An 18,544-nucleotide genomic window follows, 5' to 3' on the forward strand; every position below is an offset into this window, starting at 1 on the left:
TCATATTATATGTTCATTTTTATAGGGAGGTAGTAATTTGTTCGACATTTAAACAATTGGATTGATTGTTTTCGGAACACAAATCGCAAGCACGGTAAAATGTTAGCCACTTTGTGTACAATCACCACCAAACGAAAAATCAAAATGAGGAAAACTAATTCGATATCATGTATTTTCTACCTAAAAACACTAACTAAATTACTTAATTTGAACAAAAAACGAATAAAACAATCACTGTAAGTCGAACAGTATTCACAACAAATGACTTGCCTTTTCAAATGCTCAGATGGATATGAATCAACCGGCCCCCGTTTGACTGCTGAATATGGTTTTGACATAAATACCGTACCGCAACAACTCTACTCATTTCGTGATGAAATTCATGTTTAATCGGTTCCGATATAGAAACTCAATACATGCTCGGATAACGGGATCAAATAAACAAACGCAACAAACATAACAATTACAAATGAGTCTGTTGTTTTGTGTTGCGTTGTATGCGATGAAAGAGAAGTTCGTGCCAAAATCACGCTCCTAATGTGAAACACATACACAAATCGAAGTTCTTGTTAGAAGTTTGTTTATACGGTTCGTTCGGCACATAGTAGTTGGAATGGTTGTCATTTCAAATGTTTGAATTTGGCAGATGCTGGGTAGCGTTCCGAAAACATTAGACAATTCAAATTAGACAGTTCTTTTTGCTTCGGGAAGTGTGTATATCATTCGTTATAATAAATGTTTGCATTGAGAACTCGTCTCTGGCAGTGAGATTGAATCGAAAAAATGGAAAATATCAGATTAGTTTCAACGAATAGTGATATAACCTCAAAATTCTATGATTTTCTGTTTTGATCTCGGGAAGTGGCATCTTTGATTATTTTAAAGTGAAAATACATGCAATCGACTCAGAATTGTTCACTCTTTCAATCCAGAACTACCATTTCTTGATTATTTGATGGCAAAAACACCCTAATGTACATGTGATTGGCAATGTTATTGAACAGAAATATTGTACGGTGCAAAAAGCAGCAGAAAAAAGAGTATGAGAATAAAAATTAATCATTTGTAAGGTCATTTGATCAGATAACAGAATGGCGATCACATCCTTAACCCATTTTGGCCCGCTGGTCGTTTTTCCGACCAGTGAAACGACCGTTGCTTCCCAGACTGATATCTCAGTTCCTAGGTGGTAAATTTGGTTACTTTTTTTTTTTAAATTGAAGTTTGAAAGACGAACTATCCATTGGGAGTCAAAATAAAATGGAAAAAAAAATCGAAGTTTTTCAAATCGAGCTACGAAAAAATGATGTTTTTTGGACCTTTTTTCACTCAGTAGATAAGAAAATTTGGAAAATAAAAAATGCAAAAGTAATGATGCAGATCTTTCATAAAAAGACCATATTTTTAGATACAATTCCTCTTCCGATATTTACTTCGTGATTTGTGTGCAGTACACGTGCGTAAAAATGGGTGGTCGGAAATCCGACCATTGGTCCTATATGTGATCAAAAGAGGAAGAAATCAATTTTTTTAGATACTTTTTAAAACATTGATATTTGATATGACAATCATTTGTTTAGTCATAAAACGATAAAAAATAAATAGAAATGTCTATTCTAACTTAATATTAAGTGAAAAATGAATTCATCATAAATTATTCCATTCATTTGTGGGCCTCGTAGAGTGTGAAACACTTTGCGTGTAGGTGAATGTTGCAACGTTTGCAAATCTGGTTTGTGTGTTTGTGGCAGTGCTTGCATCGACGACTTTTTCCATCTGGTGACCGTTCAATGAGATGACTTTTGACTGCGTCATTTACCAGTCCATCAGGTTCATAATCAGGATCGTCAATGTCATCATTCTCCATATCGACCTCGTCGTCACTGGCAAACTCTTTCTCTAAGGAAGTGATCAAGTGCTTGGTGATTTTGGAACGGAATTCGAGTTGTGATAACGGTTTGAACGGGTTGGCACTATTTTTAGCCACGAAACAATGCAATTTCCATGCATTAACCACTGCGGTGCTCAACTGCCACCACCATTTCTTGCCACGCACATTGACCCGATAGTTCGCTGCTGCATTGTCATGCAAATCCACGCCGCCCATGTGTTGATTGTAAGAATTGATAAGGTGCGGCTGATGAAATGCTGCGATTCGCTTTTGCTTTCGATCATACCGTCGGGTCGTTTTCAATGGCTCAATCCTTTCAAAGTTTGTGATCATGTTGACGTCAGCGTTATCGTTCCAACGTGCCATGAGAATTTTCGTTCGAAGTTTTCTCCGTTGGCCAACTGACTTAAAATCATTTAAAATGCATATTATGAATTCAAACGATTATGAAATGTGATAAAACACGTCTAAAACAACGATATTGATGGTAAAAATTAATTCTATGAATGTATTTTCATTCTTTCTTGAGGATTAAAAAAATTCAAAATTTCACCTACATTTGATTACATTAGGGACCGTTGGTCGGAAAAACGACCAGCACATTTTTGCTCATTCTGGCTAAGTGCGAAAAAAAATTATCGATCTGGAAAGTGGAAACTTCTTTTTTCGACTATATTATTCATATCTGAAAGTTTGAATCATTTTGAAAACAAAATAAGGATCGCGGTCCAAAATGGGTTAAAGCACAATCAATACGGTTCGGTCAACAGCAACAAACAAACAAAGAAAACAGAAAAACAAGAAAAAGCCATTCAACTTGTGCTATCGCGCTAGCTGATTGGTATTGAATGGGGGGGGGTACTTTGTAATAATTCCGAGTACAACTTCACAGTGCAATTACGCTGTTGCATCAATCATCCAATTGCAATGCAAGACAATCCCGATACACATATGGGATTAAAAATAGCCTCGATGTCATCATTGCACGGAAGGATTGCCGTGTTTAGGTACTTGAGCACTGTCACACATTGCATGTTTGCTCAAAACAATTCTTGCGACAATCATTATTGGCTACGTAAGCAGAAAATTCAAACAACAATATTTTGCCAATTGAATCGCAGCGATACCGCAATAGTTATGTGCCATTTAGTCATTCTACGTAAGTGTATACACTTACAATGCGGTACGGTCCAATCAATGAAACTGTTATCACTAGTAAAATTCTCACGCAATTCTCATTTACACTAAAATAAAGGAATAAACATACTGCCAAGGTGAAAATGGCCTGTGTTTTGTCACCAGTATCTCTAATAGAATTGTTATCATCGCACAACGCGCTCCATTTGATTGTGTACACTATTCCACGTATTGAGATTGAGAATGCTTACGACATTGTGACAAAGTACATAAATTGTAGTAAATATTGTCGTTATGCATTTCGCGATCGAAATATATGTGTGTGCAGCCCAGTGTGTGATCGCTTCTGATTTGTCTCAATGAACATATGAAAAACTGTTTCTCTTGCTACTGCTACACCAACAACAACAACAACAACGACGACAATATTACGACTCTCATTTCATACGCGTATACTTTTCATTTCGAGTATTCGTCGCAAATGATTATTACTGGGCAGTGTGCGATGACATATCATTTCACCATGTGGAAATCGAAAGATAGTGGAGAGAATAAATGAAATACAAACAACAAGACAATTTCCAACGGCGAACAGAGAAGAGAATTATGAGCAAGAGAGGCATTTTATTTAGTCATTATCAGCTGGCTACTTTAAGCTGTAACTATTTGCCAGCGGAATAGTTCGAACTGGATGCTTCGTCAATGGTTTTTTCGGTACCGAATTCGATTGTTTTGAATATCGCGAAATGTACGGGTGTTGTTGCCGTGTTAAAGTTTTTTTTTTGTTATTTTTTATTTCTCATCGCAACGGTGCGGCAATTTTCGTGTGTGTGTGTTCGACCAAAATTCGGTTTGTACGCATATCAATCAAGTTTGATTAGTCATTGAAACAAGGGGAAACTTTACCGATTTTATGAGCTGACTAATGTGATTCAATTCGCTGCGATTCGCATTGAATCGATTGAGTTTGTAAAGTGCGTGATAAAGAAAGCCGAGAGAAAGAAAACCAGCAAAACGAGAGAGGAATTCCTTGAAAACGAAAAACCCAAATCGCAATCAAAGCGTCATCATCAATGTTTCAGCATATGAAAATTCATCTGAGAAATAGTTGTGTTTATTTCGCGCATCGAAAAAAAAACTGGATCTATGAACTGGACTAGCCATCCACGCAGGCCAACACGATTTTTGCGAATGAGGTGAAACTGACATTTTAACGTTTTGACAGCGAAACAGAGCGAAGGGAAGGGAAAAAACCGCCAAAAAACCAAAACAAAGAGAGAGAGAGACAGACAGAGAGAGAGAGAGAGAGAGAGAGAGAGAGAGAGAGAGAGAGAGCGAAAAAACTCATCGACACAACTCAAACATACACCGACACACCACCGCATAATATGCAAAAGCCAAAGCCGAAAAAATCAAAATGGTAAATTAAATGGCCCGATTTTTATAATTTGCCTACAGCGCACTAAACACTCAAAACAAAACCAAAGAGAAAAAAAGCAATCATTATTCATAAAGCAAATTAATTTCGTAGAGTGTGTATAAAAATGAGCCGTGAATTTTAATGAAGTAAACGAATTGCAAACGTCTCAATTTTTCAGTTGCACTAGCGCGCTCATTCGCACAGTGATTGTTGCGTTGTGATGCGATGCGATGTGAAGGTTCTTGCCAGCCATTATGTATATATTTACTTATCGCAAAACTCAATGCACATTGAAGCAATTGTTAATTTTAAAATGCGCTGACGTGAAAAACTCAATTCCGTAAGTGGATGTGATCAAACAAAACTAGAAAGAAGTTTACACAGCATACAAAAACAACTATAAAATGGCCGGTGTGCGCGCACACACACACACAAAACGGCAGTGAGTGCATGACATGAAAATTAATGAATTTCGGCGAATGCGATGATAAAACTTTAGGAAAATGAGAGACGCCAAGCACGATTTGCATACGGTAGAGAAACGCAGAAAAAAAATGCCAACAAATCCAAGCCATAATAGTAAATAATCTTGAACATTCCATCGAATGATCGATGTGATTTGAACATAAATGCACATTGAACGGAATCTCAATGCTCAATCTAGTTGTGATTAGATCTATTTCATGTGTATATTTCCTGATTTTGTACGTGATAAACCACTAATCTGTCCACTCTGCACACACTTACTCACACGCAAACACACAAACACACACACACACACACACACACACACACACACACACATGCCAAACCAGAGGCAATAAAAAAGCTCAGCCGACGTGTCTATAAATACGGCAAACACACAATGTGTGAGCACGTATCATCGCTCGCTATTTTTAGACAAATCATTTATATTTAAATCAAAACTAGCTACAATTATAATCGAAATGGAAAATCGATTGGATCTCTGCTTCTCGACATTTCCATCTGCATTGTCTTCGGAAACATCGGTTGGCTTTTCAAATCATCTCTCGATCGGAAACAATGTATCATTAAATCGTTGGTGGGTATCGAGGGACAAGCCCAAAAACGTCGGCATGAATTACCGCAACCCGATTATGATTCTTAAATTACATTTTCTCTCTCTCTCTCTCTCTCTCTCTCTCTCTCTCTCTTGATCTGGAACAGCCCTAGATTTATTATGATTGACAATGTTTTCCATTCAATAACTAATCGTATAAAATTTACAATCCAAAATCACGTCAGCATCATGAGAGGCCGTTTAAATATTGCAAATAATGTCGCGATCTTATGCGTTGCGGTTTGAATACGTTCAAGTCAACCGTAAATAATGACAGAAAAAAAGTGAAACAAAAAAGTTGAATTGATAGTAATAATAAGGTTGAATTGGAATTGAAATCGATCTGATACAATGACGGACAAATCAGATTCATTAAGTTGTTACGAAATCCATGCACCGAAAAAGACGAGGGAAAAAACAACAAGTCAAATAAATGATGAAATTTCAATTGAAATGCTCGGTTTGAAATGAATCGAAAAATCCTTATAATGAAATCGATTGCATTGCCGAAAACAATGCGTTTTTTGAGAAACTCAATGGAACTTCGGGTGAAGCGACAGATCCATGTAATCCAAACGACGCATAGACAACTGAATGAATCGTTTGTGTTTGTGTATTTGCATATTTTATGGAATCGGCTATGCCGTTCAAACGTGAACTTTTCAAATATTTGCAATCAATAATATTTGTTCAGTTTCTCCTGCGCGTCTGTTGCTTGTTGTTTTATTTTTATCGATGTTGTTGTTGCTCCATTTGCAACATTGAAAGCCATTTGCGGCCGCAAATTCAATTACATTTGCGCCACCTTTGTTTGACAGCGATCGTACAGAAATGGCAAATACGTTGTATTGTAGACAGTTATGGGGTCATAAACACAATTTTATCGTCACAGTCCTCCAATTGTTCAACGCTACAGCAAAAATAATAATACGGAAATACCCTTCCATTAGAAGTATTCTTCTCTCACACTCCATAGAGCAGTTAAAATGTAATCATAATGAAACGCGCGCGCTCGCGTTCGCGCTCGCGTAAACAATGTGCAGTTTTATGTACGTTCATAATTTTCCATTTTATTAGCGAATTGTGTGATCCGAAGGATTTTCTTATGAAATGAAATACCGATTCGGTCAGCACGGAACAATCGCGGAATTTTTATATTCAATTTTCGTTTTGCGGCAAACAGTTATTTCATCGGCCGGCATATTGACGTGCGTTCACACTCGCCGCTCTTCACACGATATATTTGTGCTAATGAACACAATCACCAGTGTGGACAGACGGATCCATAAAGTTGTTTTGAATACTCGCAAAATTTTTAAGTAAACACACAGAAATTAGAATTGTCAATAATTACGACATTGTGTGCGCACATTACACTAATGTGCTTACAGTAGTGTCTGATGTCTATGTGCATGGTTCTCTATTTTTATTTCTGTATTCTCGTTCAACATCGTTCATAATCGTTCAACAACAAAAATGGTAATTAACTGGAAACGAACACTGACTGAATCGATATGAGCTTCCGTAGCGTTATTCATGTTTGCATGAAATCACATGAGTCGAACTATGGACGATATTGGTGAGCTGTTGTTTTCCTGAACTAAACATGCATTTTTTCCGGCAATCTTGATAAGATTCATAGAAGCCAAAGTCACCATTCTATTCTTCAGCACAATGCGAACTCTTCGGCTGATGTTGCTATTCAAATGACTTTTTTTTCGGGAATATAATAAACAATGATTATCCGAAACAAGTGAGAATGATGCAGGTGATATCATAATAACAATGCAAACGGGGTAATTAAACGCAATTGTTCCGGGCAAATCGTTTTGAATTGGCCGCGTGCTTGTGTTGAAAGCCATCCACTTAAATGATCCATTAGAACAGATCATAACGATGATCTGACGGCAAAATTGTCGTTTGCCGAAAACAGGCTCGTGTCCAGCAGCATGCATATTGGCGTTTGTTTTGGTTTTTTTTTCTGCTTCTATCTCACATTCAAAACAAATGTAATTTGATTGTTGTTGGGTTGAATTGATTGGCTATACCAACAAAATTACAATATAAAAGAGAAGAGAGAAGTTGAATAGAAAAAAAACCAAATCCATTCAAGGTCATTTAACAAACTGTACGTAATACAATTTAGTGCGCGTGCGCTATGCCACAATGTTGATACACTCTAAACACATTAGACGGCATATAGAGTGTGTCCAAGAGAGTGGCAAAGACACATGGTACACCAAAGGCTCAGCAGACACACATACACACACACACAAGATGTGCCCATAATTTATCATGTTCAGCTATATCACTTCCTTGAACTTGTATCGATTGCAAAGCAACAGTTGAATAAACCAACGCCGCCAGTATGTGTGTGGGCATCTCGAGCGATTCAATATCATTTTTCAGGCATTTTGTCAGTCTTGTCAATCAACTGAGAGTACAATCGCTTTTGTTATTTGCTCGAGGCATACAAATCCATATTTATTGCCGTGAATGGAGTTTAAAAACTGCGATAGCCACAAGAAGAAAACCGCACACTTTGGAGGCAAAGTACTTGAATGCTGTACGCTATGCGGTTCATTTTTTTTTCACTTCTGCCAACACTGAGAATGTTGACTCATGTAATTCATTCAATGAACGCTTTGTTGTTGCTCCTTTTTTTTGAACGGAAAAAAAAACTTTGTTTGAACAACAACAGCCGTAACAAAAAGTCTCAAGTGAATTGAGGTTTGCCTTAGAAGTTCTCTTCTTTCTATCTTCAATGCATGGCAATAAAGAGCTAATTGCAAATTTTATATTCTATTAATGTGTACTACATTGTGTAGTAAGTGGTGTGGTTGATCTTGAAGCCGGTCCAAGCGCTAATCGAATGATCGTGCGTGTATAAGAGCGCGCACACGACCCTTCTTACAGTCTGTTCACACGCTAAAATTGCTTTTTAATTTCATTTAAGAATAGAAAGAAAATTAGAGAGAGAAAAACCATCGCAAATTGTTCGTGTCGAACATTAGTTATGAGTTGTATGGACGTTTTTTTTTTGTTTCTTCTTTCGTTTCGCCGTTCAATAATACTGGCATTGCTATCTTCTGTAGCGAATTCTGGCAACCGTTGTTAATGCGCAGAAAATTCATTTGGCTGTTGACTTGACGCAGGTAGAATATATTTTTGCAGCGTTTCAGAATAATTATATTTGAGAAGGAACATCGTTGTCAACATCACACGAACTTCACAAAGATCCGTTTATCTAGAAGCAACGACGTGATTAAGAGAAAAAGATAAAAAATATCACAGACATCACACCATATTTTACTACTATTGTTACTGGTTGGCAGAGTGATTTCACTCTCCGGTGATACTGTCTATTGCCATTGATGCCATAATGCACACAGGCATGTGCACGAGTGTATGTGTTTACATGAGCCTGTTTCAAAAATGATGATTGCCAATTCTAAAGAATCAAATCGTTTGAATTGCAAATTATCATTCGGTGGGCCACTTGCTCTAATTCAATCAATTGTCGCGCGAATACACATTGCACACGTCACATCAAAAAGTTGAAGAAGAAGAAAAAAACTCAATACACTACAACAAATTACTAGGTGAAACTAGGCACAAATGACTATGTCTAATGTCAATGGGAATAATATAAATTATAACGGCATGGATTCTTTTGAGGCAAAAGAGCAACAACAACAACAGCCAAAACTACTGATTAAGTCGGTAATTGACGTCACATCCATATACGTTAACACGTTCACAGACCTCTTTTTGATTCCAAATCGTGTCAACCGAAAAAAAAAATGCCGCAACTAGAATATCGCCAAATCACGTTATTCGATACCAATTTCTATGACAACGACCATACGATTTTCCTTATTTGGTCCATTTTATTATGGTCAAAATGTGTGTCTTTTTTTACCGGCACAAGCCATAAATTTTGAGGCGTGTGCTTCAACATTTTTTGTTTGAGCTTCTATTCAATATATTTATTTTATAATATGACCAATTCCATCTTTATTCGGTATACTAACATGTGCTTCATTTTTTCTATTTCTTCAGACCGTGATAAATGCTGCATACTGCTGTCTGATCCTGTTGGGTAAATCGATTCAGAAATTAGTGTTTGGCGAACTTCGCATCTCAGAGCAACAACACTTGAAAGACAAATTCTGGAACTTTGTATTCTATAAATTCATTTTTGTCTTTGGTGTAGTCAACGTTCAATTTTTGCATGAGGTAAGTGTCTAAAATCCTACACCGTTAATTTATTTTCTTTATCCTCTGTTAAAATTTTATGTCATATCATATTTGCATTGAAAACATCGAAAATCTACGCTCGACTGTTTGTCTGTTTTTTTAAACGACTGACGCATTTACTATGGTGCTTCTTCATCAGTAAATTTGTACCCCTCAAATGATTATTGTGATTATTTTTTTTTTCATACATTGATTGCATGATTTGCACAAATTTACCAAAATATGCTTTAGCTATGCTCGCAAAAATCCATACAACGATCCCGAAGACAGAGCAAAAAAAACAAACTCTAATCAAATATGAATTCAAATCGTCAATAAATCTTTGTCTCTTGCGTTGTAATCAAAATTTCAAATTAGTTTATAATAATATCGGTGATCAATTAAATTTTTCGGCGAAATGATAATGTTGGCGCAAACAAAATAAACATTTTTTTCTCTTCGACCGGCCAATATTTATTCCATGACATCAGAGTTTGTAATTAACTGAACTCTTTGACGTCAACATATTTCAATTAATAAATTACTTTTTCGCCTCATTCTGTTCGACAATAAAAAAAAATGAATGAGAAATGGAATGTGATATTTCCACATTCAAATGAAGAAGTCTAACAAATTGGCTGACATTTTTTTTCTCAGTTTTTTGGCAGAAAAAAAAACGAATATTATTTCATTTTTATTTTGCATTTTTTGGGGGTGATGTTTATCGATTCGATTTTAAACGATCGCTTCTTTTTCGCCTCATGAATATAACATAAAATATGTGCCATTATTTGCAAGTAAACAAAATACCAGACAAAGAAATCGAATCGGTTGGGTCGTTGGATCGTAAAATCGAAATGTGGAGGTAAAGCATTCGAATCGCTTTACATCGTCGTCGGCTGTTTTCACAATGTATATGAAACATGAAAGCATATGATACATATGTATCTATATATAAAAGTCGTCGAGTCGGATTAGATGTCGGTGTTTTGGTGCCAATGTTAGTATGTTATTGATAAACATCTGTTTTTTTCTTTTCTTTCTCTTTCTTTTCTCTGTGTGGTTTAATTGCAACATATAGGTTGTACTGTGGGTGTCATGGTTCTCGATACTCGGATTTCTGCATTTAATTTCTCAATTGTGCAAAGAACGTTTCGAATATGTAAGTAATTTTCAATGTTTCCAAAATGAATTATTAACAATAATCCTATAAATCTAGTTTCATTTGCATTTTGAGTCTAAATTCCGATCTTTTTATGAGGTTGAGGTAATCATCGCAACGCAAACGAGAAATCGATTGAAGAGATTCTCTCGAAGAGAATCTTTCGTTCATCACATGATTTGAATAGCCGTATAGTATGATTGTATCTCTGGTTTTTTTTTGGCATGAATAAATTTGATGGTCCAACGATTGGATTAGAACGTACCAAAGTAATGTCCACATTTAATACAGCGCTGACTTTCTGATTCGTAAAAGAAGAGAATTCCTTTTTTGATATTCTGATTGGCGTGGCTTACGTGCCGAAACGCGAATATGCACAGTTTGAAAGTATTTCCAAAACCAAACTAAATTCGAAGTGTTCTATCGAGAACAATCAATGGAACATTTTTAGAGAGCTGGTGCATAAACTATTTCGATGCGTGTTACGTTTAACCTTCCATCATATGAATCGTAGTCCAAAACCATTATTCAGTTTTTGACATTTTTTATATGTCTGTTCCAACGGCATCATCATTAAATGCACAACGTTAATGTCCAAGCTAAATGATTACATAGTCGGGAATGGAAAGGATCGTAGCGCGACTCTATTGGGCTCTCTAAAAAAACAGCGCACCCTTTTGGGGATTTATAGTTTTCTATGCAGAAAGTTGGCATTACTGCATCAGAATAAATACTGCATGAGGGCGCTGTGTACATGCGCATCCCAATATGTAAATAAAAAATTCTTCTTCATTTCATATTTTTTCGTGTTCACACCGACATGTTTATATTTGCATTAATGATAAAATAATAGAAAAGAATTAAAAAGATGAAATCGAACAAATGTCTAGTGATATAAAAATCGCTAATGTTTGGTTTTTAATATGATTTCGCAATATTTCACAATTTCACAATGTGTTGTAATCAATATGGAATCTTGTGAAATCATATGACAACAACAAAACGTGTCCATAATTATAACAGCGATGACATTAACCACAGACATTTTTATGAGTTTTATAGAGAAAAAATATGAGCTGAATTAAATTTTAAATTTTGCAATCATTCATGAATGCAGTGTACAATTATTCAAAATATTTTAAAATATGAAACTAACTGCATGCCTCCAAAATAATGTTAAAAAAAACTACGATTTAGAAAACAAACAGAATATTTCAGAAAAATTATTTTCTTTCATGTTGGCAATGCGCGTCAATGTCGGATCCCAACTAACGAAACATATCAAATTACTATGTATTTTATGTGTTGTAATTGGTTCGCATGTATTAATTGGGTTTCAATGATAAAATGTCCAAAAGGGGGCGCGTGTGTGTTTAGTTTTCATGCAAATTCCCATATAGTGTCGCGCTTCGGAAAGATAGACGCGACGTAAAAACGGAGAATTTTATTTCAAAACGAATTTCAACACAAAACAAACAAACGGCAAAATAAATTGCAACAATCAAAATCCAAATGCGCAAATGTGATCATGCTGATTCTAATGAATTCGGCATAAGATCATATCCAGCCCAACCACTTACGTGTATTCTTTGTGTGTGTGTGTTTGTAAATTCAATGAGCTTGGCGCTAAACGAATGCCTTTAGAACTTTTCTTAATAGATAAATATCAAATTAATTTATTTCAATCGTTTGATAATCTGGCGAAAGAACGAAATCGCTTCAACTAGTTTCTTGTTTTTGGCATGTGTTTATTAGAAATTAGCATGAATCAAAATTCAATTTGAAAGAAATCTTTCCCTCTGCGTCTCCCATAAAATGATCGTAACATTTATCGTAAACAAAAGGTTGTTCCTTGTGTTCATTCGAGAGTTGTTTTTACAAAAAAAAAGAAGAATTAAATGTTCATTGTTGTGGTTCGTCGACAATGAACAAGACACGCGAACGAGTTTTCAATCACGGGCCTACTTTCCTTTGACTCGAGCAAAAAAAAAAAAAAAAAAAACTTTATTCAACCGATTAGACTGTTAATTCCGCTAATTGATCCATAAACGATTCTCTCATTTCGTTCTAATTCTCATGAAGTCTGTGATTATTTTTATTAAATGTGTTGATTTTTGCAGCTCTCGTTTTCACCGACGACACCAGGATGGTCGCATTTCCGGCTCGTTGCATTGCTGTCAACGATCCTGATCTTGTCCGGCTTTATGTTCATCGTCTGTGTCGGTGTTGGATTTTTCGGCGGACTCAATACATTTGCCTTCATGGCGGCTGAGGTAAGTTTCACTTTGGTGATTTCAAGTTTCGCATTTTAATTGGCTGTGGTATAAATGGAGCTCTCTCTCCTGCTGTGTGCGTATGTGAATATTTTTAGAAAAAAATCAATTTAGTTCTTTGCTATAGGCATTCGATGCGATTGTTGGTTTTTGTTGTAATTCATAAATGGGACAACACGATCTGTGACGCAGATCCATTTGAAAATATCTACTGAAATATCGGATTGCGTGCGATAACAGAGCATAACTGAAATAGAATTTTTTTTTTTGCTGAGCCAATGATACTTCTGCACGCGTTTAAAATATGCCCACCGTTTTAACGATTTTGAATTCACGAAAATTCTTTATAATTCCATTCGCATTTCGATGATTTGACAGAAAAACAAATGTAGTCGAATCTGGGAGAAGGGAAAGAATTATGTTTAAATTCCAGTATATTCGAGGAAAATTTATTTTTCATGTTGTTCCATTCGATGGAGATGCTAAACATCATGTATCTGAGCATAAACAAAAATTTACGCTGGAAATAATGACGAACGAATACAATCTCGACCGGTTTAATTACCTCATTGAAAATGTAGGAAACACAAATGTTTTTTTCTCTTCTTCTTCTTCTTCTTTATTGTACACAAGGTGATCTTTCAAACTATAAACATATTGCCAGTACTTCAAAAATTCGAAGCGTTAAAGACAACAACTTTCAATTGTGTGATAACGCATTTGTTTCCATTCGACATCGTCGTCGTCGACAACCACTGTTGTCACCGTCAACACACTGCAAAAGTAAAGAATGGTTTTAAATTTGAATCACCATGTTTGGAATTGTCTCCTTGTTAGCGATGTCAACGCATACAAAAACGACATGAAAATTCAAATTTCCATTACAAAATCACACATCTGCATGCTTATAATCTGTTTTTGTTTTCGGCCGCTCTGTCCCACAGCATTGCCTATGTATATCATCGGCCTTTTTGAATATATTCTTTTATGCATGCAAGTGAAAAGTACAATGCAATGCTATAATTCAAGGCTGGACAAAATATAAGGCGCACACAATGAAAGACAACAACGGCCGCAGCTAATTATACGGTGAATGGAGTTATCGAGAATGTATTATCCCTAAAAAAATGTTTTTTTTTTCGAGTAGATGAATTCATCGTTCCACTTTTTTTCTTGTCAACTAGTTCAGCAACTGCACTCACATTTTGCTTTGTAAGTCTTCTTCGGGTGCTACTCTGAAAAATGAACACAAAAACACATGAAATTCATACTGATATCCATTTATTTATATATTTTCGGTTTGTTGTTGGTATACCAACTAAAACTATAGTTTTCGTTTCTGAATATCTTTCGAATAAACCGATAAAGCCGTTCCGATCGAACTTTTTTTTCTTCACAATTTTGTCATTGCCCTTTCACAAGATTCACAACATCCAATTAGACCGAATGTCAACAGATTGAAAATAAAAATGGTGTAAACTTGAAAAAAGAAAGAAAAAAACAGATCATTTGTATAAATTCGCTTATCGGAATTTCGGCAACATTGACATTCGTCCAAATAACCTCATTTATTGGTGTCGATCGTCATTTCATAGAGAAATGAAGAAGAAATGTGTAGAAAAAAACCGCTTTCTATTCTTCCATCGTCATCTTCGCGACACTGACAAATGACCAACTGAACTTGTGGCTTCGAAAGTGTGCGATAAATGTGTCGAGAGAGAAAATGAATAGAATAATAAAAAATGAAGAAAAAAAACAACAACAACAACAACAACAAACCGCAGCGTAAAAACGACCAAAGCTATTAAATACAAAATCATATGTTTTATTCTGCAGAAAAAGAGATTTTTTATCGTTTTCTTTCACATTTTCTACTTTCAGTGTGTTATGTTGACTATCAGGACACTGCACGTTCTCATTCGATATGGTATATTTTTGTATGACATGCGCCAAAGTACCGTTTCATCTGAAGGTATGTGTAGTTTTGCTCACATTAATTTCTTATTGACTTTACAGCAATTTATTAAACTGTTCATTTTTTGGTATTTCAATTGTTGATCAGGTGTTTCATGGGATAAACGTGGACCAGTTGCCTATTACGTTGAATTGGGCTTCGAAGTCAGCACATTGCTTATCGATCTCTTGCATCATATCCATATGCTGATTTGGAGCAATATTTTCCTCTCAATGGCCAGCCTAGTAATCGTCATGCAACTACGCTATTTGATCCATGAAATTCAACGTAAAGTGAAAAAGCATCGTAACTATTTGTGGGTGTTGAATCACATGGAAAAGACTTATCCATTGGCAACTGCCGAAGATCTGTCACACAACTCCGATAATTGTGCCATTTGTTGGGAGAAAATGGATACTGCTCGCAAACTTCCATGTTCACATTTATTTCACAAGTAAGTAAAGCCGACGGTCACATCAAACCCTAATCAAATTTCCATAGAATAAATTAACAACGAGATTTCGATTGGTTTTCCAGTTCATGTTTACAATCGTGGTTAGAACAAGACACGAGCTGTCCAACGTGTCGATTGGGATTGAGTGTTCAGAATGCGGCCAGCATCCATCCAGATATTGAGCGGATCATCGACGAACAAGAAAACACAACCAGAGCCAACAACCACTTCTTTCATTTCAATGGTAATTTGCCCGTTCAAAATTCAACCTTTTGAATTATTGCAAGAGAAAAAACTAATTTTTTTCTTCATTTATTTATTTTCGTTGAAGGTTCGCGCTATGTTTCGTGGTTGCCAAATTTCTCCGTTGAGGTCACACACATAAATAACGTGTTGAGAGCAAATCCAGTGATGCCATCAAATGGCATTACCACGCATACATCACAGCTGCGAAATATGGCTCGTCAAGTGCAGCAAATGTTTCCGCGTTACCCATTGTCAACCATTATCTCCGATCTGCAATTGTCGCGATCGATGGAAATTACCATTGACAATATTCTCGAAGGTCGACTCCTTGTGCCAGGCGGTCGATTCGATTTCGAAGAAGACAGTCCATTCGGTGACTTTACAACCACCACAAATGACCAACCACACACCGACGAATTGTCTCGGCATTCATCCGAAACGGATTCAACTAGCAATAATAGTAGTAGTAATAGCACAACAAATTCAATTTCTAGTACGAATAGTTCCTTAAATCTGGCCGACATCGGCTATGAAATAGAACGAAGTACAAATATATTCGGAAATCACAATGATCTTCTGCGAGACGAAAGGTAAGCACATTTTGGAGGAAATATACGTTTCGGAATCAAAAAATAACAACAACCCATTCTTCTCCAGTGGCAATGAGGAATTATCGTTGGGCGATCGATTTTCAAAGAGTCACTCCGAACGTGAGAAAATTCTGCAGCAGCGTAAAGAATCAATGTTAGCTCTAGCTCGAAAAAGGTATGCATTTTTTCGTTCCAATTCAATATGCCTGCAACTCAATCTGAAATGATAATTGTAACCTTATCTCTTTTCTCTCTTTGGTCCACAGATATTTAGAGAAAAACAAAAAGGAACTGAGTGCTGAACCAAGCAATCGAAATGAAAATGTCTTAGCTTAATGAGAGTGATCTTGGGAACATGACGAAAAGCGTATGGGTTTTCATTGGTTTATTCTGTTCACGAATAGAACTGCAATTTTACTGTTGCTCTGTTTGTGGTAAATTAATCAATTGGATCTGGATCAACCAACCAACACATCAATAAATGCGTCATCGGTAGTAAGCAAATAAGCAACTTTACCATGAGCTTTCAAATGGATGACAATCGCTTTGAATGTCAACACATTTTTTTCTAAGAGACTTGAACGAAAGCTACAATTTAAATTTAATTAAATATTTGCACTCAAATGAACTCTAAGGATGGCAAAGACAACAAGAAAAAAAAGAAACATTGAGTCAATGCTGGCCGAATGGCACGGAATTGAACATTTAACGGTGTAATGGTTTCATTCGAATATGCAACGGCACGTTAAATCGATAGATCCATTCATTTATGTAAAAGATATACGAAAACGGAAAATATTATTGATATGTATGTTGAACCAAAATTTGCTATTGGTGATATTTCGATTGAGAACAAGAAAAACAACACGGTGCTACAGACCGAATTGCTGATGTTAGTATACAATTTTATAAAATTGAATGCAGACAACCGATCAAATGTTGCCTAAATGTTTCTGTTCCTACTATTATTATTTTTTCCATCGAATTCTGACTAAACGCGTGCTTCTGTTGTTCACAACAGAACGCACACAGAGCGTCACATTAATTTTAATTTGATAAATCGATGTTAGTCAATGCAACAACAATAATAACGACTATTGCTATGTATAAACGATGACAGACAGGCAAACAAGAATATTGTACTTAAAACAAGAACCAGCCAATTGAGAATTTTACCAATCTTAGAATTTAGTCGTTGTTAATTTGAAAACAAATATGAAACCGTTCTAGTTGCTATTGATCCCATATCCAAAACGGAAAAAAATCTGACTTATTTCATTGAACATCATAATAATCAGAACGTTCATTTGGCATTGATAACTCAATATGTTGCTGAGACGAGTCATATTTGAGTAGATTGAAGCGAAAATGTAATACGGAAAAATTGCGCGGAAAAATGTCAAATGAAAAGGAGATAGCTATATAGTTCATTATAGATTATTATACAGTATACTATATAGATATCCCTTTTCCGCTCATTCATCATCGACATTTTTCCGCGCAACTTTTCTGTATTACATTTTCGCTCCAAACTACTCATTTGGTCGTTGAATTGAAAGAAAGGGGAAATTTAAAAAAAAAAACGAACATCGAATCGTTATGTGATTGAATATTTAATTTTAGTCGAGTAGTAAAAACAATTTCTTCCCCTTTTCTCCTCTCCCCGTCGCACTGCTCGCTTGTAAAGTCACTTTGTTTTTAGTTAAAAAGAGAATATTTTACCTATGACTATATGGGGAAAATAAAATCAGAGATTTGTTTTTGTTCGTTCCAACGACCGATGTCTGCTGAAGATCTTCGAGAAAATCCAATTGATTGATGTATTTTCATTCATATTGTTCACACATATTTATCATTTTGAGATATTTTTATTGTGCATAGCCATTTAAGTGATTATATTTATAAAGTAATTCAATAATTTAAAAAAAAACCTGAAAAATAAACAAACTGAAAAAAAAAAAATCAATAAAAATGTTAGTCAACAAATTGTGATTCTTGGTGGTTTTTTTTCTTTATTTTTGAATTTTCTGTCATCTTTAACGTGAAAAATGGTATACGATCAAAGTGTAACTGTTCGAAAGTGAAGTTCAAAAATTG

The 18,544-nt window shown here is 35.6% G+C and overlaps 1 protein-coding gene across 5 annotated transcripts in view; it reads left to right on the forward strand.

Annotated features, from left to right (window-relative positions):
- The window catches only part of LOC129578214 (E3 ubiquitin-protein ligase AMFR-like), a 28,470-nt gene extending 10,031 nt beyond the window's left edge, over positions 1–18,439 (forward strand). For all 5 annotated transcript variants that reach the window (XM_055466431.1, XM_055466433.1, XM_055466432.1 and 2 more), the window contains 9 exons: positions 9,592–9,768; positions 10,850–10,930; positions 13,051–13,203; positions 15,085–15,175; positions 15,266–15,611; positions 15,695–15,855; positions 15,943–16,447; positions 16,515–16,622; positions 16,714–18,439. In XM_055466431.1, the coding sequence (XP_055322406.1) occupies positions 9,592–9,768; positions 10,850–10,930; positions 13,051–13,203; positions 15,085–15,175; positions 15,266–15,611; positions 15,695–15,855; positions 15,943–16,447; positions 16,515–16,622; positions 16,714–16,783 (1,692 nt within the window). In that variant the 3' untranslated portion in view covers positions 16,784–18,439. The remainder of the gene's footprint in view (positions 1–9,591; positions 9,769–10,849; positions 10,931–13,050; positions 13,204–15,084; positions 15,176–15,265; positions 15,612–15,694; positions 15,856–15,942; positions 16,448–16,514; positions 16,623–16,713) is intronic.
- The last annotated feature ends 105 nt before the right edge of the window (positions 18,440–18,544 follow it).

This window comes from Sitodiplosis mosellana, unplaced genomic scaffold, assembly GCF_009176505.1.
Source record: "Sitodiplosis mosellana isolate CC-2019 unplaced genomic scaffold, AAFC_SMos_1.0 Smas_scaffold_6226, whole genome shotgun sequence".
In the NCBI taxonomy this organism is placed as follows: Eukaryota; Metazoa; Arthropoda; class Insecta; order Diptera; family Cecidomyiidae; genus Sitodiplosis; species Sitodiplosis mosellana.